This window comes from Metarhizium album (assembly GCF_000804445.1).
Source record: "Metarhizium album ARSEF 1941 chromosome Unknown scaffold_30, whole genome shotgun sequence".
Taxonomy (NCBI): Eukaryota; Fungi; Ascomycota; class Sordariomycetes; order Hypocreales; family Clavicipitaceae; genus Metarhizium; species Metarhizium album.
In genome coordinates, this window is record NW_024467604.1 from 38,714 (window position 1) to 63,894 (window position 25,181).

General features: G+C 55.3%; 6 protein-coding genes across 6 annotated transcripts; 2 read left to right on the plus strand and 4 right to left on the minus strand.

Annotated features, from left to right (window-relative positions):
• Nucleotides 1-33: 33 nt before the first annotated feature.
• On the minus strand, nt 34-1,632 carry MAM_07339 (tRNA (adenine-N(1)-)-methyltransferase non-catalytic subunit trm6; the record flags this gene model as incomplete). The annotated part of the gene is made up of 1 exon (XM_040826137.1): nt 34-1,632. The coding sequence occupies one exon, from the start codon at nt 1,630-1,632 to the stop codon at nt 34-36; it is 1,599 nt and encodes a 532-aa protein (XP_040675809.1).
• A 1,627-nt stretch (nt 1,633-3,259) lies between these two features.
• MAM_07340 (uncharacterized protein) lies at nt 3,260-4,512 on the minus strand (the record flags this gene model as incomplete). Its single annotated transcript, XM_040826138.1, has 2 exons — nt 3,260-4,279; nt 4,345-4,512. 2 exons carry the CDS (start codon nt 4,510-4,512, stop codon nt 3,260-3,262), a joined length of 1,188 nt encoding a protein of 395 aa, XP_040675810.1.
• A 575-nt stretch (nt 4,513-5,087) lies between these two features.
• On the plus strand, nt 5,088-9,513 carry MAM_07341 (Peroxisomal targeting signal 1 receptor; the record flags this gene model as incomplete). Its single annotated transcript, XM_040826139.1, has 3 exons — nt 5,088-5,732; nt 5,795-6,127; nt 6,217-9,513. The coding sequence occupies 3 exons, from the start codon at nt 5,088-5,090 to the stop codon at nt 9,511-9,513; spliced, it is 4,275 nt and encodes a 1,424-aa protein (XP_040675811.1).
• Nucleotides 9,514-9,925: 412 nt separating this feature from the next.
• MAM_07342 (Cdc37) lies at nt 9,926-10,660 on the minus strand (the record flags this gene model as incomplete). The annotated part of the gene is made up of 3 exons (XM_040826140.1): nt 9,926-10,110; nt 10,176-10,416; nt 10,496-10,660. The coding sequence occupies 3 exons, from the start codon at nt 10,658-10,660 to the stop codon at nt 9,926-9,928; spliced, it is 591 nt and encodes a 196-aa protein (XP_040675812.1).
• Nucleotides 10,661-17,453: 6,793 nt separating this feature from the next.
• MAM_07343 (Major facilitator superfamily domain, general substrate transporter) lies at nt 17,454-19,076 on the plus strand (the record flags this gene model as incomplete). The annotated part of the gene is made up of 4 exons (XM_040826141.1): nt 17,454-17,686; nt 17,742-17,959; nt 18,027-18,251; nt 18,313-19,076. The coding sequence occupies 4 exons, from the start codon at nt 17,454-17,456 to the stop codon at nt 19,074-19,076; spliced, it is 1,440 nt and encodes a 479-aa protein (XP_040675813.1).
• A 922-nt stretch (nt 19,077-19,998) lies between these two features.
• On the minus strand, nt 19,999-22,323 carry MAM_07344 (SDA1 domain protein; the record flags this gene model as incomplete). The annotated part of the gene is made up of 3 exons (XM_040826142.1): nt 19,999-22,111; nt 22,186-22,221; nt 22,277-22,323. 3 exons carry the CDS (start codon nt 22,321-22,323, stop codon nt 19,999-20,001), a joined length of 2,196 nt encoding a protein of 731 aa, XP_040675814.1.
• Nucleotides 22,324-25,181: the final 2,858 nt, after the last annotated feature.

The window sequence follows — 25,181 nt, forward strand, 5'->3', positions numbered from 1 at the left end:
ACCAACAAGCAAGCACGGTTTTGTACACGGCCGTCAGGCTGCCTCGCCCCTCCTCTTCTGAAACTTGCCCCTTGCGGAAACCTTGCCCAGCGCGGGGATCGCCCTCCACGCCGTGAACAAGAAGCCTTCGGCGCCCCCTCTGCCCGTCATGAACGGGTGCGTCCTCCCCGGCAGGACCTGCCACCTCCTGGCTCTGCTGCTCTGGACCGCCGCGCCGAGCACCAGGGTCGGGTTGATGGGGAACTCCCTCGTGCCCTCCCACCGGTCGAGCTCGGCTTGCGTTTTGCCGACCGCCTCTGCGGGCAACGAGGACACCCACGCCGCCCGGCGGCCGATGCTGAAGCAGTCTGCCAGCTGTTCCAGCGGCTCAATGGTGGGCGAGTAGATGGCGATGGGGGCGCCTCCCGCCAAAAGAGGGAGCGCCTCGCGCAGCACGGAGACGGGGTCCATGGTGGTCGCCACGGCCAGCCCGGAGAAGCCGCCTGCCCGTGTGTTTTCGACCACTTCGTTGGTGCGGGCCCACCGCCGGCGTTTGCGGTGGTAGTTTCCCCGGCGGTTGGGTTTCCAGGATGCGAGCTCCTCGGGCGTCGCGTCGGCGGGCTTCTCGGAGCAGACGACGTCGTCGGCGGGGCTGACGAGTTGCAGCCACGAGATGGGGAGGAGGTTGGTGAAGAGCGGGTGGTAAGGGGGCGCCGGGCTGGGGTCGCTGGCGTCGTAGTCGAAGTACCGCAGGACGGACAGGTTGGGCTGCGAGTTGGCGTGTATGAGCGTGATCGTGTTGGTGAGGGCGTAGTGCTCGTCGAGGTCGTCGCAGCGAGGACGCTTCTTGGCCGTCCGCTGCGCGCGTGGCGGCGACGGAGACGTCGGCCGGCCGGGGCCGCCGTTGGCGCCGCCTCGCCCCGGGGTCGCGTCTGCCGTCCGTGCCGTATCGCCCTGCTCCGCGGCGGACGCGGAGGCAGACTGCCTTCCCGGCCCGCGGCACAGCAGTCCCATCCTCTCGGCCAAAGCGGCCACCAGCAAACCGCCCGTGTCGTCGACGACCAGCCACCTCCCGCCGTGAGGCTCGCGCGCGCCCTGCGCGGGCTCGCCGCCAAAGTGGACGTCTGCCCAGCATCCCAGGAGGCCCATCATCTCGGGCCTCAGGTCCAGCACTTTCCAGGCGTCGCGGTTCTCCAGCAGCCACTGGCCCAGCAGGACGACGTCCAGGGGCAGCACGGAGAAGCGCCTCAGGAACTTGCGCTCTTTCAAGAGCTTGTATTTCGCCAGCGAGTACGTCGTCTTCTGGTCGATGGCCGTGTGCGACAGCATGAGTTTCGCAATCAGCTCCTTGCCGGCCGAGGCGCCCTCGCGCCTCAAGACCTCGATTTCCTCCGACGTCAGCGTCTGCCGCGCCGAGTCGTCAATGACTTCTCGGTTGGACCGCGCGACTACTTTGCCCGTGTCGTCCACCAGCGCCAGCTCTTCGCCCTGGGCGGCGACAACGGCGGCGTCGCCGTCGGCCTGGTCGTTGACGTTGGTCTCGGCGAGGATGTCGGCGTTGAGCTCTGCGCCGGGCACGACCCGGAGCCGGGAAAAGTTTTCGCCAGCCCGCTTGTCCTGCACTTCGTACGTCAGGTGGAACGGGCGCTCCATGATCAGATTGCTTGGAAACGAGCCATATTTTCCTAGAGATATCGTTCTGGACAGACCGTGTCAGTACTGGCGTTGGCGTGGTGGCGGAGGCCGGCGCAGTGGCGCGACGCACGTGTTTGGCGCGACTTGAAGAAGCCGCAGGTTGTCATTCGGCAGTCTCAATGCCACCCAGCCGTTGGGTTGTACCACGTTCCTGGACATGGTGGTTGGCAATGGCTGCTGCAGCAGCAAGAGTGGTGCTGCAAAACAGCCTTGTGGTGTTGGCAAAAAAGAAAAAGGTAAAAAACCCCCAAAAAAAAAAGTTCCTCACCTGCTCACCTGCTCACCTCGGTCAGCGGGCCCCGCCGTCGGCCGACCCCGCCGCATCACCTTCCCCACACGATGCAGCCAGTCATGAAGCTGCATGGTCATTACTGCGAGGAATCCTTATATTTGTACATTTACGCGTGAGCCACACAAGTGGGTGCAAGATGCCAACATCAGAAGAGCAGGCCGCTCCTCCAAGGCGCCGACGTCAACGACCGTGGTCTGGATGGTATCTACTATCGGCAACACGGCCACGCACGCCGAGGGCACCGCCCAACTCCATCATACTCGCGCCAATCATGGCCCGGACGTGACGGATCGGGACGAAACAGACGATGCCCACGAGTTGGCGGCATCTTTGGCTAAGATTGTGCCAACAGCCGGCGGGTAGTCGTACTGATGAAGCGCCATTTTTCCGGCAGCGCTGCCTGGTTAAACCCCACTGCTGCTTCTCGTTTCTCTTTCTTGTTTCCCGCCAAGGACCTACCATGGGCACTCAAATGGGCCCGACCGAGGAGGGGAGATTCCCAGCTCCCACCGGGTCGTGAGCATGGCGGTATCAAGAGTCTCCGGGGCCAAAGGACGTGCAAAGCGGCGCCAAAGCAACGGAGGCCTTGGTGCCATGACACGTGGTCGTGCTTCCACAGACGAAGCAACATGCGACTCGCAAGCGCCGCTTCTCAAGTCCACAAGACAAAAAGGCCCAATACCGTTTTATTTGACTAGTTTCTTGTTACAACCTAGCAGATGATCAGGCGTTCTTTTATGGAAAACCCACAAATTGTGCCGAGATGTTGTTCCAAATCACAACGCATGGTAGCACAATCGATCGGAATGGCGGCTCGGTTCAAGTCCTGGCCTGCCATCAAGACTACAGTTGTAAATCCCACTCCAGCACATCCATTGGCAACTTTTATATCAAAGACCCGGCAGACAATGCGTACTATTCCACAGCCGTCGATATGACCATTCTTCGCTAGTTACGCAGCGTTTCTAAAGCCACGCTCATCGCACACAGTCCTCGCGATTACCAATTAGATTCAGAGCGCACAGTCTTAGAGACGTTCCTCGCAGCAAGTAATTCATCATGATTAGATGCTTTCCAAGGTATGCTCTTGGCTTGTAAAATGAAATACATCTGCTGTTAATGATTGGCGCCGAGGAGTCGAGGCGCGGGCTTGTATGACGGAGCCAATCACAGCGCTATTCCTGTTCCAGGCTCCACAGACGCAAGCTAGAACACCCAAAAACTGGCTAAAGGAGCGCTAGGGACGGAACGGTCCGAGCTCGGACGTTGCAGAATTTGGGCCGGCTGTTGTATTTATTGCCGTGACATGCCGGAGCCGAGATGTCTCTTGTTGGCATTGATAGCTCTGACCCAGTTATATACAAAGATGCAGCAGAATACAAGGACAATGAGCAAAGCAACGCTGAGTGGACCTAGAATGGCAAAGACGGTGAAGACGTACGACGCAGACTGGAATGCGTCGTTGCTGGAGAGGTTCTTGGTCGTGAGCCCGACCTGCATCGCAGTCAGGACAATAGCAATATAGACCGTTGCGCTCGCTAGCCAAGCAAAATGGTCCTGGAAGAAGGTGCTGTACTGGTTCCAACGAGTCATGTAGCCGCGAAAGGGAGTCTGCGAGAGGGCGTATATCTTGTTCAGGCGACTTAACCGCAGTTCGCCGTGGTGGAATCGCGGATCAATGTTTGGATGAATGTGCTCTGCATCCAGCTGGTCAACCAGCATCCTCCATGCAGGCCAGCGTGCTTCCTGCGGCAGCAGATGCTTTTCTTGGGCGATGCAGAAGTCGCTCTCGTGGGATATGAGTGCGGCGTAGGAGAAGAGGAATCCGAGGGCACGCTGCCGAAGGCCTAGCCTCAGGCATGTCCGTTTTGTGCCGCGTTGGACGACATCGTTTCCAGGAGAGCAGTCGTAGGAGTGGGCGCAGCAGAGATATTTGGCCCAAAACGCCGGCTCCAAAAGGAATCGAGGAACAGGTTTAAGGAACATGCGACCGGTTGTCCAGATGAGATGCATGTCCATCTGCTCCGTGACAAATATCTCCCGGCCAAGCAAGAGCTGGTGGTGCAGAGGTCGCGGCGGCAAAGGTAAACCAGCGACCCAGAGCCAGCCGCGGATGCTGGTGAGCCGTCGCAGATCGAGCTCCCCCTCGAGGCAGGCCGTTACATGTTGACCAGCAGCCACCAACTTACGGGACTCTTGGCGGTATGAGGCGGGCAAGAGGGACAGGAGCCATTCGTCGTGATCGCGTCGCGCCACGTCGGCACTCTGCTCGTTCTCGCCGGCGAGAATCCGGATGGAGAATGGAATAACAGCCTATTAGCAGAAGTGTTAGCTTGAAACGGCTGACAGACGGAGAGCGTAGCTTAATATGCAAATACCCGATTCCCTTGACTTTCTATTTCTTCTTGGCGGCCGTACTGCTGCCCGTCGGACATCTCAGGGAAGAAGATATGGAGGTTTGTTGCTGCACGCGCAGTGAAGCAGGCCGAAGACACGAGGCACTGGTATTGAGATCGTCGTGTCAGTGTCGCAGTGTGACAGGCCATGGCGGCGGTCCTTTATTGGGCACCGTTGACTGTTGAAAAGATGGTCAGCTCATGCGGTGTGACGCGGACGTCGAAGTGCTGCCCGCTGGCCTCGTTTCTTTTTCGCCATTTGTTGACTTGAGCACTAACGGATGTGACCGTTACCGCTCAACTGCTTTTCAGCTATCCCCTCATCCCCGGTAGCCACTTTCTGCTCCCCCTTTTCCTGGCCAAAACCACGTAATGCCTTAACTTTTGCCTTTGGTCACCAAGAGGCGACTTTGGTCTACCCGTACATCGAAAGGCGATGTGAATGGCCTGGCCTTATCTGCTGCATTTCCACGCTGCCTGTTCACAAGGGCTCTCAGTCCATCTCACCAACTGGGCCACAGAACACTATCAAAACACGCTGCGCGGCCCAGACATATCTGCGAGCCCTGGCCATCGCAAAAGGACATGGATACACGATGCATCTCCCTGTGCTTTCGATTCTCTGTGGATTCGGACTGCCGCACAATGGTCTTTGGCCCGCGTTCTGGACCTGCTGTATGCTTATCATCACCTATATAATATGCCTGAGAGGGTGTTCCCGAGCCATGTACCGCTTGGCTCGGTCGTCCAAACTTGGCAAGGCACTCAGCACCACCAGTGACGAGACTTCTGGCGGCCAAGATGAAAAGACTTCAGCTGAACCAGAAGCACTGAGCGTTCCAGCTGCCAGAGACAATCACGCATCGGGCAAGCATAAACCGCCAAAGTCAACGCTAGGGCTGCAGATATTGCATGATTGTGACGAGCCAACTATTGAGTGCGCCTTGCAGCTGAGCGGTCCTAGAAATGAGATGGGTGCTAATGACTGGCTTAGCATCGTAGCCGTGCATGGCCTCGGCGCGAATCCGGATTACGCCTGGATCTGGCTGCCCAAGAACAACCCTCCTGATAGCCCCGGGTATCCCGACGAGCCGTTCAACTGGTTGCAGAAACTACTGCCTGCCAAACTGTCTTGTCGAGTTCTGGCCTTCAACTACGATTCGGCATGGTTCGCAAATGCTCCCCAACAGAGGCTCTCGCACATTTCCGACAACCTACTGGACAGTCTTCGACACCAACGTGACGAGGTTGGTGTGATAATCATAAGGGCCTTGCGACTCGTGGCCCTCGCTAACAGTCTGCGGAAACAGGTCACTAATCGGCCCTTGATCTTCATCGGCCACAGTTTTGGGGGCAATGTCATCGAACAGGTACGCACGGAGTACCATAACGCGAATCCTAGCGCTCCTCGCCCATATTGACTCGATGACAGGCCATCGTCTCCGCGTCCAGGCATTGCTCAGAGTACTTGTCCATTGCCGAGTCCACTGCCGGGGTCATCTTTCTGGGGACGCCTCATCGAGGCAGTCCCGCTGCACGTTGGGGTGCAATGATTGCATCTCTCGCATCGCCCGGCTTTGTTACCGAAGACAGGCTGCTGAAAGCCTTGGATGAGCAGTCGGATTCACTGGCGGATCGTCTGCGCGACTTCTCCCGCTGGCTCTTTTCCGATTCGGTGCCGGTTGTCTGCGCGTTCGAGCAGCTCATGACAGACTACTCGTCCCGGGCGGGTTTCGTGGGAAAGTTGCTGCCTTCCAAGGAATTGGTTCGTGTTCCGATGCCTTCATGCGGACTGGCCTGATTACATAATCACGTAACTACCTCCTCTCTCTCTGACCAGCGGCTACCCTACAGATTGTTCCCGAGTCCAGCGCCTGCATCGACGGCCATCACAGGATAGCTCTCAACACTGACCATCTCAAAATTAACAAATTCTACGGGCCCGACGACCCTTCTTTCAAGCGCATCTACCCTCACATAGTGCGCATGGTTGAGACCGCCTGTCAAAGACTCAATCGCCGTCGCAACCCAATAGCGATTCCAACAGACGAAAGTTGTGCGTCTGACGACCTCAAAAAATGCCTACGGAAGATGAGAGTGACCAATCCCCTCGACGTCCTGTCAAACATTCACGCCCAAAAAGGAGAAAGAGTAGAGAATACCTGCCAGTGGATTCTGAACCGAGAGGAGTTCTCTGCTTGGGCCGCAAGCAAAGATGCACAGCTTCTTCGCCTTGTCGGCTCACCTGGTATTGGAAAGACCATCATGTCAACATTTCTAGTCGAAGTGCTCAGGGAGAAGGTTGAGAAGACTGCCGACAAGACATTTGCCTACTTTTTCTGCGACGACAAGAACCAGGACCGGAAGACGCCAACGGCAATATTGAGAAGCCTCGTGTGGCAGCTGTTGCTGCAGAGGAACGAGCTCTTTCGGCATGTCCAGCCCGACTTTGAGAAGCACGCTGGTGACCGCGTCTTTGAGGATTTCTTCAACAGTTTCTCCGCTCTCTGGCGGGTTTTCTGCTGCACGCTCCAGGACGAGCGTGCAGGTGAAGTCTTCATCCTCATTGATGCCCTGGACGAGTGCGAAAGTTCGACTCGCCAGCATTTGCTCGTTTCCATCAAAAAACTCTTTCAGTTACCCCCTGGAAAAGTCCGACGGAACATTAAGCTCCTCATTACCTGTAGACTTCAGATCAGTGATATTGAAGATGAGCTACAGGGCGTTGGCGTTTCCGTGCAAATGGGCTCTGCAGTCATCAATGATGACCTGGCCAAGTACATTGATGACAAGGTCGGCGACCTAGCCAGCAAGAAGAAATACACACCAAGCTTGAAGCAAAAAGTCAGCGAAACCCTGAAACGCGAGGCCGGGAGCACCTTTCTCTGGGTATCCCTCATGATTGCCGAGCTAAGGGCTGTTCTAATGCATCAAGTGGAGGAGAAATTAAAGGACCTTCCTCATGGCATTGATGATACGTATGCCTCGATTCTGGACCGAATCCCGAGAGAAAATACGGAAACTGCCCAGTTCATCTTGCGCTGCATGGCTGTGGCCAGGCGCCCTCTGCGAAAAACTGAGATCCAAACCGCCTTTGCAACATGGAAGACGGGCTTAGTACGACGTGGCGAAGACGGGGCAGTTTACGCCGACATCCTCTCGGTTTGTAGCTCGATCCTCTATGTTAGTAGCGGAGATGATGCAACCATCAACTTCTGTCACCAGTCAGTGAAAGACTTCCTGCTGCTCAAACGCTCGAAAATCAACAAGTGGTATCATACGGCAGAAGCCGAGGCGAACCTCCAAATCTTCAAGGCTTGCTGGGCATACTTGAGCGCAGAGGCATTCAACAACGGTAAGAACGCCTCGGACCTGCGGCGTCAATTTTCGCAGCATTTGTTTTTGGAATATTCGTCCCGCGAATGGGACAATCATGCCACAGCAAGTTATCCGGCGGTGCTAGGCGACTGGCACGAGCTAGCCACCAACGTTACAAAGGCGCCAATGCTGCGAGACGCTTGGCTACTACGGGCAGCCCGAGAGGGACAAGAGGGCATCGCCAGGCTGCTTCTCGAGAATGGAGCCGAGGCCAACTTCAAAGACAGCAAGTATGGTCGGACGCCGCTGTTGTGGGCCTCGGAGAAGGGGCACGAGGCCATTGTCAAGCTGCTTCTCGAAAACGGCGCCAAGGCTGACTCCAAGGACAGCGTGTATAATCGGACCCTGCTCTCGCTGACTTCTCGGAATGGACAGGAGGCCATTGCTAAGCTGCTCCTCGATCATGGGGCCGAGGTTGACTCTAAGAGTACGAATGGCCGGACGCCGCTCTCATGGGCCGCCGAGAAAGGGCACGAGGCCGTGGTCAAGCTGCTTCTCCAGAACGGCGCCAATGTTCACATTGCGGACAAGACTGGCCGGACGGCGCTCTCGTGGGCCGCCGAGAAAAGGCACACGGCCGTGGTCAAGCTGCTTCTCCAGAAAGGTGCCAAGGAAGAGCGCGAAGCCACTGCCCATCTCCCGGTCCAGGTTGAAGTAATCGACCAGGCTGACGCCGACTCCGACTCACACCAGGACCCAGACGGGCATTCCGACTTGCCAGCAGTTGGAAATGGGAGACGATTCGGTGGCCACTGGGGGACGTACGTATTTGCACAGGACAACATCTTCCGCAACGAGAAGAACGCCTTCAGGGAGGGCGTGGAGCTGATGAAGCAGGGAGGCAATCTGTCGCTGGCGGCGCTGTTGCTCGAGGCCGCCGTGCAGCAGCATCCGGACCAGGTCGAGGCATGGCTGTATCTCGGCCAAGCTCAGGCGCAGAACGAGGAGGAGACGGCAGCGATCCTGGCTATGGAGCAGGTGCTGAAGCACGACGCGAACAACCTGGATGCACTCATGTCTCTGTCAGTATCATACTCCAACGAGGGGTATGATAGCGAAGCCGTCCGAACCTTGGAGCGGTGGTTGTCGGTCAAGTACTCAAACATCATGGATCCCAAAGACGTCTCGCCCAAGCGTGATCTGAGTTACAGGGATCGGAAGCGCCTCTACCACAAAGTCGTTCGTCTCTTCTCCGAAGCGGCACAGCTGAGCCCCGACAGAGAGTACGCGGATCCAGACGTGCAGGTCGGCCTTGGCGTGCTCTTTCAGGCCGTCGCGGCGTACGACAAAGCAATTGAATGCTTCCAACTGGCGCTTCACTCGTCGGCGCTGGGCACGGCGAACCAGCACGACCAGGCCCATCTGCTCTGGAACAGGCTGGGCGCCGTGCTCGCCAACAACGGGGCATTCGAGGACGCCATCGCCGCCTACGAGCAGGCGCTCTCCATCTCGCCCAATTTTGTGCGTGCCCGTTCCAACCTCGGCATCAGCTGCATCACGACCGACCCCCGGTTGGCGGTGTGCCACTTGCTCACCGCCCTCAAGATACACAACTCGGTCGAGAAATCGGGCCGCGCCAAGATATACGAGATCCTGGGTGGCGGCAACCATCAGGTCGGCGAGACGCTCGGCCGCGTCTCGGCCCCGAACAGGAGCAAGCAATTGCACGACACGCTGCGAAGCGTCTTTCGCGTGATGAAGCGGAAAGACCTAGAGGAGAAGTTGGTGGAAGACGTCGACCTGGATGTCTTCCGGCCAGAGTTTGACTTTTGATCGAGTTCAGGCCGGAGTGGTGTACTGTTGTCACTCCCGTGCGTCCTGAGACGAGGATCGTAGCTGTTCTTCTCTTGAATGCATGTTGGAAAGGGTATAAAAACATGAGAGCAATAAATGTAATTAATATTGAAAGATTGCGGCATTAACCTGATAGGTGCTTCCTGCTCCTCCTCGTATATATCTTTCACCTGATGGGCGGAGCGAAATCACTCCAGCTTTGAGATGAATGGTCTTTTACGGCGAACTGTGAGCTTTGATCACGAGGCGTCCTCCTTCTCCTCCACCAGACGGAATCATAGAGGCGCCGCCGATGGCGTGGGTGACCGAATGTCATTTTCGGTGGCGTTGTGAGACATTCACCGCGCGGTACGCAACATTGCGGATGTATCAACGTCGACTGGTTCTATATCTATGATATATTGCCATCAATCTTCTCATGACATGCTTGGCCTGATACTCCCGCTCCCGCTTGCGCTGCAGTCTCGGGTTCCACGTTAGCATTTCCCATGGCAGCCTCCTCCATCTCCTTCAGTTGCTTCTTCCTTCTTCCGTCGTGGCGTCGATAATCTCCCTCCCGACGTTCAAGCAACCAGCCTGTTGGAAATCAGCACGTTATGGAACCGGTGAACAAGCTTACTCAAGCCAGGGGCAACACTCACCTCTCCAAGGCAGGCTCACCAAATTCTCGGCCTCAGCAACCTCCATCGTCCCCAAAACGCTGTTCACTTCCTCCAGCGACGCGCTTTCCAGCGCTGCCTTGATCTCAGGAGAAAAGCTGTCGAAAATCGCCCTCGCTTCCCTCTCGTCCTCGTCATTGCTGTCCAGGTCCGGAATTCGAATTTGAATCGCCGAGCCCGGCTCCAGGGCTTGTATATGAATTTGCTCCACGGATCGGCCTCCCTCTGCGTTGCGTTGATTTGCCGCCAGCTCCAGAATCCGCTGACAGAATCCGCTGAGACTTCTCGATGACGTCCCTCACGAAGATCTCCTGGGCCCGGTGTTGCGGCAAGGCCATGCGACTGAAAAATACCGTCACTCCATCGCGCCCGGGCATGCGGCAATATTGCAACAGCAGTGCCTGGTGTACGTATTGCCACGTTTCCGCTTCATCGCCCTCGTCGAGCGCAATGTTGAAGGCCTCCATCAACAGGCCGCCGGTCTCAGACTCCAAGGCGGAGAGGAGAGCAAGGAGGATAGACGGCTCATGAGTGTATTGACAGTGTATTCGTACTCGAGTGCCTGAATCTGCAGCTTCTGTTGCTGCCGCTCCGTGTGAATCCTGCTCAGCTTCGCCCTTATAAAGGACCGCGTATCCACGTTCGGATGGACCTCAATATCAGAGTCGTCGCTGAGTAGATATCTGACCGCCAATACCAAAGTGAGGCAAAGACGTTCATTGAAGAAGGCCAAGGCCCTGCAGCAGGCACTAGGCACCGATCACTCTCTTCGCTACATTGTTGCGGGATAAATAATGTCCTGTGCTGACTTTGATTGGATGAAGCCAACATCCAAGGGAAAGTGTCTGATTCACGAGGCAGACTGAGTGGGAGTTCAGACTCCAGGACTCAAAGGGGGCCCAACAAAGACGTACAACACAAGCTCAATTTTCCATTCTATTTTGCTCATATGAGCCTTGCGGAAGTGACTTGTTATTCGATAAAGTCTGTTGTTTCTGTTGTTGCCTCCTGCGCCATCCCGTCCGAACCAACACTTCAGCTCAGCGCGGCCATTTTTGGCTATGATTGTGTCAGGATCAGGTGTGCACGATGACAGAGTGACAGTAAAGATGACGGGAGATGCGTCTATTTGCTAGTTGGGGCCTCAGTAGGCTGTAGTCGCCTCCGATATCTCTTGATTTCCAGTATCTAGGGACTTTTCTCTGCACGTCCTCAATACTCCTTCGCGGCACGTATCCAGAAATGCCTCGCAACAACAATTGCCTTTGCACTGGCCTGTGCGTCCACTTCAATCTAGCCGGTCACGGACAGGGTGGCTCTCACTATTGGTTCACGCGCGTCGAACACGCAGCGGATTGAACACAAAACATCATACGGTTGGCCGATGTCGACGTCGGTCGTGTGTGATTTCTATTGGCCTCAGAAGCAAGTCAGCGGCAAGTAAAACTTGTAAACACAAGCGTCTTGTAACGACCCCAGGCACCAGTGCATGTTGTGAGACCGGCATGAAGCCACATCTGGGCGGTTGGGTTGGGGACATTCAAGATGTCGCAGCTCGCCTTTGAAAATATGGACTGCCATAAAGGCAGATACGATTTCAATGATCAGGGCTCGGAGCAAAGGGCTCGTATTCACATGTAATATCGTGTAGCCCCGAGGTCCTTGCTTCCCACAACCGAAGGACCCGGCCAACGAGGGCTATACATGAGAAGACGCCTGTGTGTGCAACCCGACTAGATGATTCGAGGCATCAAGGGGCTGACGTCTTGTGACTTTGTGCCTTGATGCCCGGGCCCGTGAGTGCCCTATGGGGGCATCGTGATAGCTGCAGCCCTTGTGCATTGCAGTTGCTCATGTGGTCGAGGCGCTTGACCGCAAGTTCCGTGTAACAAGCTTGAACCGACGAAGCTTGCAAGGCCCTGAAGAAGAAGAGCTACGCTGGCTTATGATTGCAATGCAGTATACAATACAGCCGGCGTGCAAAAGACTAGAATCTGACCTGCCGTGAGATGGGCTCATTCCTCTCGATACATGTTGCCAAGGAATTTCCGCAACTAATATTCCAACTAGCAGTTGTTTTTCTACCGCAGAAGATCGGCACTTTCAGAGACTCAAAGCCATACGCAATGCCCCTGCGTTACATTTCGCGGGTGGCAGGAAAATGCGTCTGGAGCGCGGTGCCAGCCTGTTCATATTGACGCCATATATCCTAGAAACACAAGCAATCAAGTAATATTGGAGTACTCAAGATAGTCTCAAGATGTAGGCACAAGCATCAGCACACCAGTCTTGGTGCGACGAGTTTCAAGATCATATCAAGGCTTCCGAGCGACTTTACAAACTGTCCATGCATACATTGTCTTTGGGCGATCCCACTGCTGGAGTTCATATAAACGCGGCTAACAGCACAGAGACAAATCTCCATGCCCGTAATCAGCGGCAAGCCATTTTCGAAGGCGGCAGGAAAGCCGGGAGACGCGTCCACGCATCTAATCCCGCGCTCTCTGGCCGCTCGTTTTGCCGACACTGAATCAATCTAAGCACACTGAAGCGCTGTTAAGCACCCTTCTTGCATAAGTCACTGCCCGAGGGAAAAGCACTCACCCCTGTTCCCTTGGATTCCCGCGTCCACTGCGTTCTACTGTCAACTCAATGCGAGCAGTCGACTCTGTCTCCTCGTTGGAGCACTTACACATCTTACCTAACCGCCCGTACCTGGTAAGAATCAACCTGTCATTGAGCACTTGGACGGAGCTGCTTACAGTCTCTTTCTCCTGCGTAGTGCATGGGCCGCAATGCTGCACCGTGTAGTAAAAGCCAACGCGGCAAATGCATGCCCATGGGTCTGACCCTAGGACCGCCACCACGGTGATGGCTAGTGTGGCAAGAATGGTCTTCATATTCTGGAGAGTATTTCGAGGGACAGATCTCGGTAGCCTTTGGGGGCGAGATTTCTGGTCATGCCTGGACGTCGCAGGGCAGGTTGCTCGCGTAGATCCTCCGACGTGGCTTTAAGTATTTCTCAGCGGACAAACAGCCCGGTAGCACCAAAGTGACACTGGCTAGTCGGAGTCATGGAGGCAAGCATTGATGCACAAGGCGCAGTCTCGACCAGAGATGCATGGTTCCTTCACAACACAACACAACATGGCCTCTCGCGGGATACCACGTCACCAGGGTGGTCGTGAAAGCGCCACCATGACGAAGAAAGGCAGAAAGAGGTCTTGCTCGCATGAATTCTGATCTCTGCAAGAGACCACGGGCTCCTGAATCGCTATATCGCTGCAGTTACTGTGGCGCTACTGTCTCAGTTGACCGCAGTAATGTAGTATTACTCTGTACCGCGGCGGCTTTGGGAACGACATGGGGCACGCAACGTAAAGGCGTCGAGTCTCCGCGTTGCTGCTAGGTACCCATGCATCTGGAGTGTACTTTTACTCTCACTCGGCATGTCAAGGCAGTGATGAGATGCTTCTTGATAGAGCTGTAATCGCATTTTCCCCAAGTCCCCGTGCATAGGATATAGGCCGGCTATCAGATTCCATCTTCTGCTCCATACCTGTTTCCACACCCATAAAATTGCTTGTAGTGAAAGTGGTGGACTGGGAATATGGTCTTGCCCAGGCAGAAATCATTGCCCTGAACAAGTCACCTCGTACAGAGAATCGCTGGACCCAGAACAGCTGGCGAAACCCCCGTCATTGTGCCACCAAACCCCAAGCTCGCATAGACGCAGTCTCTAATTACTAGGCTTACGGACCACGTAATGACCGATACCAAGTTTGCCTGCCCAATCAACAGAGGCATGTTTGTCCGATACACAGGGCACTGGGGGGGTCAAATCTGGCGTGGTGATATCGAATCGAGTGGTTGAGGATCGTATCAAAAATGAGGAATGATGGTTTGCCGTTGCATGTGGACTGATAAAGCACCGTTCATTGAGGACCTCGTAACATAACAACACGTAGGAGCAAGCCGTGAGCGGATAGTGATCTGCTAGCCCCTCTCGGGAGTGATTGACTATGTCCTTCTATTCTCGTCCTCCAACGAATTCGTTCTGTGCCGTCAATGATTCACTTGTATCGGTGTGCCACGGCACTGTAATATGAACGAGAGCGAAGAAAGGCCCGAGCCTTCAAGTCGGCCACGTGCACAAGGACGGAGAAATATCTGCGGGTGACATCAAGTTTGCCGACGTCACAACCGCTCGTTGCTCGGGGGGATTTTCTGGCTTCCAAATCTCGTGGGCCAACATTGAGCTACCCATCCCCTTGCCTTGTCATGTTGACAGGTCCTGCCGCTCTTATGCACTGAGCAGACTCAGGTCTTCGATGTGTTGAGGGACCCGTCCGTCCGTGGAGGTTGACCTTGCCGCACTCTACGCGCGACTGGGTGAATGCCATTAGCGCCAAGTTCACAGGGAGAGTTTAACCGGCGGTTTACGACGCCATTCTTGAGGATGTAGGTGTCTAGCCACCTGCGGGTCTCGCCATAGTTGAAAGCAGCCGAATCACTGAATCATACTTGGGCAGTCTGGTCATGGCGCAAAAGAAAGACGCCCAGTGGAGGACGGAATGCTCGAGTCTGACGCGATAACCGACACTTACACGGCTCCGAGGCTGGAAATATTGACTCGAAAGCCCCTTCAATTTGCCAACGAAGAACGACGTCCGTGGCCAGTTGGGTTTTCGAACCATGCCAAATTAGTTCATGTCTGCTGCACACACCATTACCGCCGCGTTCATCCTCCCGTCTATTTGGCAGCTCGCTCACCTTTCCGTATTCCTTGTTTTCCACAAGGATCTGGATGGCAAGAAACAGGTTGTGCTCATCATTGCATGGAACCCGGCAGGTCCCTGTGGCGCCTTGAAATATTCGGTTCGGTACGGTTACCTTTTGTTACATGAAGAGCAACGATGCTGGCGCGCCACCGCGGTCCTTGGATTGTTGACCTTGGCCATCTCTTTTTGGCAGTTCCGTGGTTGGTATCCTTGGTCTGCAAGCTCTGGAGATCAGTGCTGTGGCAACGGTCCTGCCCAGTATCGTATCGTATCCCAACGACACACGAGGCAGTGAAGAGGAGGTAAAAGCGTTTGGGCTAAACGCTCCGGCAGCCTTCCCTGTTAATGGCAGCATCGAGGCGGCCCAGGTTACGTTGCCTCGATAACAGACAGCTCGATGCAGGGCCCTTGGCCCAACAACAGAAGGCCAACAAGTTGAGCAGTTAACTTGCAACCGCATACTCACTGGTGTTGATTTCGGCTTACAATCGGCGGCAGGTCAGCTCGAAACGGCAGCGGGGAAGGTGGTTTTCTGGACGGCGAGGGCGATTTTGTGCTACCTGGCGTCCATGTCGGCTACAAATGTACGGCATTCAACCGATTTGCGGGCAGAGGAGCTGTTCCGTCGTCCCCGGGCCGTAGAAAGAAGACTTGCAGTTCTACACGTCATTATACGAATAATATCATGTCTTGAGCATGTGTGACCTGGTTCGTACGCTTGATACCACTCCGAGCACATCCTGCTGCTTGTCGGATGATGAAAGATGTCATTGTAAGCGCGCCTGCGCAGCTCCAATCGCCATCGACATGTCTGTTCAGGCGGTTAGTTGTTGAGCTGAGACGGGGAGATGAGCTGCCACTGCGCCGGTGAAAATAGCTGGCGCATATGCTTGGTGACAGCAAGCGTGGACCGTCACCATGGGTTCGCCGGGAACAATGAGGTTAAAATTGGTTGATGGTTGTCCTGCGTGGGTACGAGTTCCCCGAGTTCGGCTCTGAGTAGTTACTGCGCGGCTGATGGATGTGATGCATATGTGGTGGCGGTGGCGTGGAATGATGGCGATGAACTCGACGTTTTTGTCGAAAGGGGCTTAAGCGGGAAGGCGGTGTCGCCGCAGACGGCAGACGTGCGCGCGTGCAGGTGGTGCGGGTGGTGCGGGTGGTGCGGGTGGCTACCAGGTGGCGCGGGTGGCTACCAGGTGGCGCGGGCGGCTACCAGGTGGCAGCACCATGCGCCCAAACTGAGCACAAATTCGCCGCCTCACAACCGTGAATCGCTTCACAACGAGGTCTATAGACTCTCCACCCCTCGGGCCTACCTGGGCGTTCTTAAACCTTGCCTTGGCGTTAAACTTTCAACAGAATCTTCCAAAACTTCTAGTGCTTGCGTTGCAAGGATGGCATTCATCAGCGTTGCAGGCCACCACCACCTTCCTTTCCGCGTGGCAGGGTTACCTTGGAACTCAAATCCAAAAAAAAAAAAGAACGATTGGCTTCTTCGGTCTTCCCCACAATCTGTCTGTCGAAAGATCCTCTCAAGACGTGCGGGCGGGAGGGAAATCTGCAGCATGATTTGCCTGCTAGCGAGCTGGGTTGCGACCAGCCCACACGGCCAGTTTCCCGCACGAACACGAAATTGTATTGCGTCCATCACCAATCATCAAGGCCACAAAACGCCGTTCCCCGCTCCCTCTCGATTCTGGGGAACCGCCACGGTCGGCTAGTCGTTTGATTGACGGAGGATTGCAGACAGGCCCCTGACATCTGGCCCATTGACCGGCACGTTGATTCACATTCGCTGGCGGGACGAGGGAGATTGCAGTCTCCGCTTCAAAGCTTGCCCCGGCTACGACATCCGAGCCAAATCAGCCTTCGGCGCGAACCATCAAATCATCAAGGCCTCTCTCCTCGCAGTGGATCTTGATTTGCCGCTAGTAGTCTCTGCCGTCGGGACTTAATAGCCACCCACAAACACGACTTTACATTGACACACAGCCTCACGATCACGTCCATCGGGTACGGAGTCCGGGGTACCCGTGCGCACGCAGTAAGTAGTTGGTTGCAGGCAAACTACGGAGTACGGAGTACGGACTTCCTTCGCCGGACTTTTTCGCTTGGCAAGGTGGGCGTCGTGGTGTCACCACCATCCCTGATCGACGAGGGTTGCTCACTTCTTCACCCAGGTTGTGCTCCACTCGACGTTTGCACATGCCCAGCAGCATTGGCGAATGCTACGACACTTGCGAAAGGCGACTCGCAACGTCGCAGCACCTTCACCTTGGCTGGGCTTTCGAAACGGTGTGAGGGGAGCCGGCATCAAGTCAATAAATGATCCTCGTCCCCGGCTGCTCTTGCGACGTCGACGTTCAATGTCCAGGCACCAACAGTTGTCGCCGGATACCGTCTCTCACAGCCACGGCCTTGCCAAGCCCTGCCAAGGGAGGACAGGACAGGTCGTCAATTGCCGAATCCGCTACTCATGTCCTTCAAGGAGTTGGTCAAGCGGCGCTCGCTCAAGGCCGACGACAGTCGCCGTACGCGAGCCGCCGAATTGACCCTGCGCCAGTCCATCTATCCCATTTGTCTAGTGACCGTTTTGTTTTTTCTCTGGGGATTTAGTTATGGTCTCCTCGATACCCTCAACAAGCATTTCCAGGTGGTCCTGGGCATCAATCGATCACGTTCCGCAGGCCTGCAGGCCGCCTATTTTGGGTATGTATCCGGCCAAAGACTTGTCCGTGTCATCGCACCAGCTGACATTTGGCAGCGCGTACCCTCTGGCTTCAGTTGGTCACGCAGCTTGGATCCTGCGACATTATAGCTACCGGGCTGTGTTCATATGGGGCCTGTGTCTGTATGCGCTAGGCGCTCTGTTGGCCATCCCGGCACTCAAGAACGAGAGCTTTGGAGGCTTTTGTGCTTGCATCTTCATTATTGGTAATGGTCTTGGGTCGCTCGAGACGGCAGCAAACCCATACATCACAGGTGGGATATCTCGCAAATACAATCCCGTCGTCTCCGTGGTCATTTGGCATTGGCTGACGCAACGCAGTCTGTGGCCCTCCAAGGTACTCCGAAATGCGAATCAACATTTCTCAGGCTTTTAACGGCGTAGGCACCGTCATTGCACCGGTTCTGGGCTCATACGTCTTCTTCAACTTCAGTGATGAGCGTGCGCTCGCGAATGTCCAATGGGTTTATCTTGCCATTGCCATCTTTGTGCTCCTGCTCGCCGCACTATTCTTCGTATCTGATATTCCAGAAATCACTGATGCCGGTATGTTCCCGATTGTTGACAAAAACGGCCGCGAAATAGGGACGAGGCTAACAAAGCGCAGACATGGAGTTCCAAGCTCAGGAAACGCATGCCGGCGCCACGGACAAACCGTTCATGAAGCAGTACAAACTATTCCATGCCGCCTTTGCTCAATTCTGTTACACGGGTGCACAAGTGGCCGTTGCTAGTTTCTTCATCAATTATGCTACGGCCACCCGTCCGGGCACTTCGGACGCCACCGGATCCAAGCTCTTTGCTGGCGCGCAGGCAGCATTCGCCATCGGACGTTTTACCGGTGTCGGTGTCATGAAATATGTTCGACCACGATGGGTTTTTCTAGTATTCATCTCACTCTGCGTCGTCTTTCTCTGCCCGTCAATAACTCAGCGCGGCAATGTGGGCATCTCCATGCTCTATGTTGTCTTGTTTTTCGAGTCTATTTGCTTCCCTACCATTGTCGCACTCGGCATGCGAGGCTTGGGTCGGCATACCAAGCGCGGCAGTGGCTACATCGTCGGCGGTGTCGTCGGAGGTGCAGTTGTCCCGCCCGCAACGGGTGCCGCAGGAGATACATTTGGTGACGGCTACGCAATGTTCGTCCCGTTGATATTCATGCTTGTGGCTTGGACTTATGCCGCATGTGTCAACTTTGTTCCCACTTACAAGAATGTCGTGGACTCTCTTGGAGAGGCCGAGATTGGCATTTTACAAGGGGCAGAAGACGAAGAAAACAAAACATCGGCATCAAACGATGAGAAACCACCGGAGGCGCACGAATATCTGGGGCATGCACCGAATGGGAAGGCTAGCGCAGACCAACGCTGAACGAAGGGAGTCAGGGGATCAATAGGGTCTTATTCAAAGATTGACGAACATGTCTGCTGACTCTTGCCGTTGTTCAGCTAAAGGAGGATCTTGTCCGTGATGTTTTCACTGTACAGAAGGCCAGCATTGAGCAAACAGAACCAGATCTGACAAAGAAAGCCAATGCATGAAGTTCTCAGCAAACATATTCCTCTCGCATTTGAAGCACACTCCTATTCAACCTTTCCAAGACTCGTCGCTTCCATCCCATCACAATTCAATCGTCGACCAGCCCGTCCGAACCAAGACCGCAGCCACCTCCACCACGTACCCCACGCCATTTTCGCACAACGAATGCAGAATCACCAATGACGATGCCCTTCCCCGAAGCAGAACCTATCTACGCCCGGAGCAAAACAAACAAGCAGCAGTTCTCGCCTCCAAACACCACAGTACAACCACCGAACCAGGACCAGGTACCACTTGTTCCGGGGTTGTGTCACCTGAGTCGAAACGGCACGCCCTGCCAACAGCTCATTTTATGATGCTATTCTAGCCAACCCAACAACCGGTACGCCCAGTGCTTTAGTGTACAAGGTTGACCCGCAAAACATGGAAGCCGCTCTCATACTTGTCGGTATGGAACGGGGTGATTCCTAGCACAGGATGGAGGAAGCAGAGCAAGCAGCAGCCTAGTCGTAGAAGTGCAAACATCGTCTACCGTGAGATGCATGTCGGTTTTCAAGCAGGATGGAGCATGGTTTTGTTGAGGAAGGATAGGCGCCGGTCCACTCACGACGGCTTCTCATACACGCATTGCAGCAAATAGACACACAGCAAGCCACAAGTCCACAGGCGCGGAATATGTAAATATCGTAGCCGTCGTGTCCCTTCCACCCATCGAGTTGCTCACCGAGCTGGGCAAAGCTACCTGGTGCAAAAGCTAGGCAAAGTTCCTCCTCCTCCCGCCCCTCGTGCTCCTTTCGACGTGCCCCCGCAATACTTTCCTCGTCTCTACTAGACTTCTCTTCTGCTTGCTCTTGGCCTTGCCCAGCGTCATGAGGAAGTTCTTCTTCCGCGCCTTTTCCCTGTTGCTCGTGCTCTTGCCCGCGGCCTCCTTCTTGCTCTTCCGGATGGCCTGGGTGGACTTGTGCTCCTCCCGGTCGGGCTTGCCCTCCTTTGCGAGCGCCACCTTTTCTTCCTTTGTCAGCTTGCGCAGCCTGGCGGGTGCTTCGATGTTTTCTGCGGTGAGCCCGTCGTCCACGTGTCTGTTGGGGTCGGTCTTGTTGCTGCGCCTGCGGTGGCCCGACGCGGCGGCCTCGACGGCGGCCGCGGCGCGGAGCTCCTGAAGCTTGGCGAGATCGGCGGGCGTGAGGATGGTGGTGGTGGCGAGGAGCTGCATGCGCTCGAGCTGCGCGGCGGTGGAGGAGGGCCCAGAGGCGTCCTCCCCCTCTGCCTGCTTCTGCTTCTTGAGTGCCGGCGCCTCGTCGTCCGAGTGCTCGACGTTGATCCATTCGCCCGAGTCGCTGCTGTCCTCGGAGCCGACCTCCCACTCGTCCGAGTCGAAGCCGTCGTCTTCGCCGCTGCCGGCCGTTTCGGGGAGGCCCTTTTCCAGCCGTCTTCTCACCCTCTCCTCGTCCTTCCACTTGGCTAGGAGGTCGAGCCCCTCGATGGACCCGATCGCTTCCTCGCCAAACTTTTGCTGGTGCTGCAGCCCGCTCTTGAGGCCGATTGTGGCGTTCTTGCCTCGGTCCTTCTTTTGCAAGAGCTCGGCGCCGACTTCTCGGTACAGAGATAGCAGACCCTTGGCGGCCATCATGACTCCCTTGTCTTTGCTCTTGCGGTACTGGACCAGGTCCTGTAGTAGCGTGTCCGTCATGGCCAGCGGCTGCCGGGCGCAAATCTCGCGGATCGAGTTCACCCCGGCGGCGGCGACCTCGGCGGCTGCTGCCTCCGAGACGAATTCGTTGGCAATCTTTTGGATCAGTGGTTCGAGGACATCCGGGGGGACCAGGTTGTGGGTTCCCTGCGCCAGCGACGCCAGGATGGAGGTGACTGACTGTTGTCGAGGGGTGAGATACTTGATGAACCAAGAGTACAGTGCCACGACTGTCAGCTTATGCAGGCCAACGAGTCGCGTGATCAGCTGCAGAACCAGGAGCTTGGAGTCCCAAGACAGCTTCGACCTAGAGCTTTGGAGATGGTTTGAAAACAGCTGCTCCACGAATCCCTGCGGATCGTGTAGCAAATGGAGAGCGGAAAAGTTCAACGGGTGAGGCTTGGCCTTCTTCTGCTGGTCCCGCCGCACCTTGTTCACGGCCTTGTCGTACGTCTTCTTCTGCTTCTTGGTCTTCTTGTTGATGCCGATCTGGTGCCTGATTTTCGACAGGTCGATTTCGTCGTCGCTGCTGTCGTCTTCCAGCTCTTCTCTCTCCTTGTCTCCGCCCAAGAAGAAGCGCGTGGCGCCAACGACGACCTTCTCGCTGTCCGACAGGCACGCCTCCTTCATGACGTCCACGGGCTTGGCATCGGTCCAGATCTGTCGCTTCCACAGTTCCCGCGTCAGCTTGATGGCCCAAACGGCCCTTGGCGAGGATCGATCCGCAGTGACGAGGTTGTACAGCACGGTCTGGACGGTCCGATTCAACGGGTGATTGATCGACTTGGAGTTTGAATTCCGCATATCGCTTAGAATCTTCTGAAAGAGCAGTTCGCGCAGCGTCTTGCTCGGCGACGACACCAGAATGGGGAACAAAGTCGTCAGTAAGCTCACAGAGTCGATGACGTCCTTGCGACGCAAAAGCACGAGGCTTCCGACAATCTTATCCCTCAGGTCAGGATGCAGCACAGCGTGGTGTTGGTTCAGGATCCTCTTCAAGTCATCAGGATATGACTTCGTCTCGTCGGGGTAGCAGTCGGCGACGTGGGCAATCAAATCCACCATGTTGTGAAAGGACTCGATCGTGTCGGCCGTTCCGCCCGTCGGGTTCATCAGAAAGATTTCGCGCTGCGACTCATACTGCTCCCACTGCTGGACAAAATCGTCCTTGTATGATCTTTCAGCATCGGATGTCAGCAAAGTCGTGGCGATGTTCAGAGCAATTCATATCCACGGAGCGAAACGACATACTTGGGGTCTCGGCGTATCTTGTACTGCAAGCTCGCACTGTAATCAGCACAATTAGCATACGCCTGACGTTTGACTGGCGCGAGCAACGCACAAGTCTGCATCGAGCTTCTCCAGGGCTGCGACTTTTCTCTTCACCATGGTGGCGGTATTTGCGTCACAGGCGCCGAAAAATGCTTGCGCCCCGTCTAGATTGTGATACTAAAGATACGCAACTTTGCCGAGTTTGAAATTTGGTATCGACGGTTGATAAGATAAGATAAGATACGTGAAGGTTCCACAACCTTGAGACTTGCTCATCAAAAGTTCCCCCAGCTACGAAGGTCCTCGTACTTGTGATTCACCTTGTGATTGCTTCGCACAAAACGCATGCACCCTTTTTTGGCCTCATCTTCAGTGCGACGGCTGTGCTTTATCCGACATGGGCGCACGGAAAGTACAGCTACAGGGAAGTATATCTGTCGGAGATGTCAGGCCGATGGGCTTAGGGGCTGTTAGGGGGGAAAGTGGAGCAAGTCATATGACATAGACAAATGAGGGGCATCACTACGAGGGGGACTTAATCATGAAAACCTAGACAGAACAAGTATCAATATAACATAATGCCCACCAATTAGCATTACAGGGCGCAAATACAGGCTTTGGAGCCCAACAAGACGAGGATAATCCGGTACGTTGCAAAGTAGAATACGGGCGTCAAGTTTGTCGCTTAGCATCGCAGGTCTTCTTGTAACACACAGCCCAATCGTGAGTCAACCCTACTGTACTACAGTATCAAGCCGTGAATCCAACTTCCTAGCTCCCCGGCGTCTGTCTTTGCGCAAATCACTGGGTATCCTCTCCTGGCTGTGCCGTCTGTTACCGAACTCCGAATTCTGAACGGTCGGATAGAACTCAAAAGAAATACCGCACCAGCCAAAGCATGGTTCTTTATGAGCGCGACATCCACCGCCCCATTCATCAATGACACTGAAACCCTGCAGCGCAAACCCTTTCCCCCTCAGAAGCCCTGCAAGAAGGCTGTCTCTCCACGTCGGTTTCTCGCACGGACATTGGCCCCCTTGGCGATTAATGACTGCGTGATTTTTGGCGGGATCTTGTAGTCGTCGTCCTCTGGAAGCTTTGTCGTATTGCCACTGTTGTCGTGCTGGTTAGGGTCAACGCCAAAGTCTAACAACGCCCATCACTGAAGTTGGAGCTTGCATGAACTAGAATCAAGATCCTTTACGGATTTCCGTGTTCTCTTGCTGGCTTTTCCTCGCTTGGGCGGTTGTAGATGATACTTGCTGACGACAGAAGCCTGACTGAAAGTGGCTGCGGCAAGGCAATGCAAGTCGTTGCGGCCCTCTGCATCCTGCAGCCGAGGGTTCCCCATTGCCGCACAGCGTCTGGTTGGTCTAGGTCCATACTCGAATCGTTGCCGACAGGAGCAAAGCCGAAGGCATCTCTTGCTATGCCGAAGTTCCTGCTACAACGCCATGCGACACGCTGGATAAGCTCCTTCGAGTGCTCTTCGGTTGTAAGTCCATGGAAGAAGCTACGACCGTAATGATCCCTCGCATGGAAGCGGCACAAATGCCTTTTGGGTAAGGCGACATGCTCAACCGATTCCTCACTGGGACAGTAAATCTTTTGACGAGCCTCTTCACGGTCTGCACGGAGGGTTCTGAGAAACCGGTGAGAACACGATGTAATGAACCAGTAGTATTGCTGGTTGAGTTAGAAAGACATGTCGACTGACGGAGAACCTTGCGAAGTGTGGTAGATCAACTGTATCTTCACCTTGTTGGGCAGACTCGGCTGATGGCATTGCAACGGAGGATTGGGCTCCCTGAGGCTCCCAAAGAGCAAGGGCGCCAGATGCTTGCCGAACTGGGACCAGCCTCGCGGCCCAGGGATGCAAGACGAAACTTCCTCCGTCTAGAACGTCTGGGGACTAGGCGATGTCGCGGAATTGTTCGAGGTGGATCGAGAATGACTAAATGCAGTATATGCAGCTGGCCTCCATCTGATGAGGGAGTTAGCAAGTTCAGTTACGCGGCGGTCCATATGTTGATGAGTCTTCTGGTGTAGCCATCGTGGCTCCTTGTCCAGGAGAATGTTGAGCTTCTTGTGAGCTGACTCATGGCTATGATACCGTCTATTAGGGCGTTGTTTGTACTAGCCAAGATGTTGAGGTAGTTACGGGCTTACCCGTGCGCCGACTCGAGAGTATCAGAATGAACCAAGGCGACAGTCTTGTTCAACCCCAGCGTGGTATCAACATTGAGGTGCTGTAGTCAAGAAGTCGCTACTGGACCAGGTTTCAACAAGGTATAAAACCTCGCCCAAGATCCCATTCCAAGCAGGGGAGATGGCCTACGCGGTTGGACAGAATGAAGACAGTGCTCTGTGGCTTCCCTTATACACAAAATCATCAGAAGCCTCATTCTGGATCGTAGGTGGACAGCCCCGAACCACACCGAGCTCTAGAAACCGAAACGGGACCCCATGAAGACTGTCCAGTGTCCACCAGCGGCCTCCGCTTCGGTGGAATTCATGGATAGCAAGCCGATGTCACGGCCGCGGGCCGCACCAGTCTGGCATGGCTATGCCGCCAGCAACTGGACGAACGACGAGACCTTGTGAAGAACGCATTCAGCGTTAAAAGCCACGGTGGCAAGGTCCAGTGAGGCACGATGAAGGCGATGAAGCGGCTGGTGCAGCCCCCAACACGACAAGGACTCAGGAGGAGGAGCAACATTGAACCAATGATGGGACGGGGCAGAGTGGCATTTCAGGGGGCGGTGGCCCCCAAATGGTCAATATTAGGCAAAGACGTCAAAATGGAAAGTGCAATGGAGTCGTGTGCCGTCAAGTCAGTCAGCCTTGTTGCGAGATGCCTCAGCGCTGGCGGTGCCTGCCTTATGCTGCGCCCCGTTGGGAAGGATGCACTGATGCAGCATCTCACACTTGCCATTCGCATTAGGACATGGAGTCGCTCAAATACTCGCATCGAG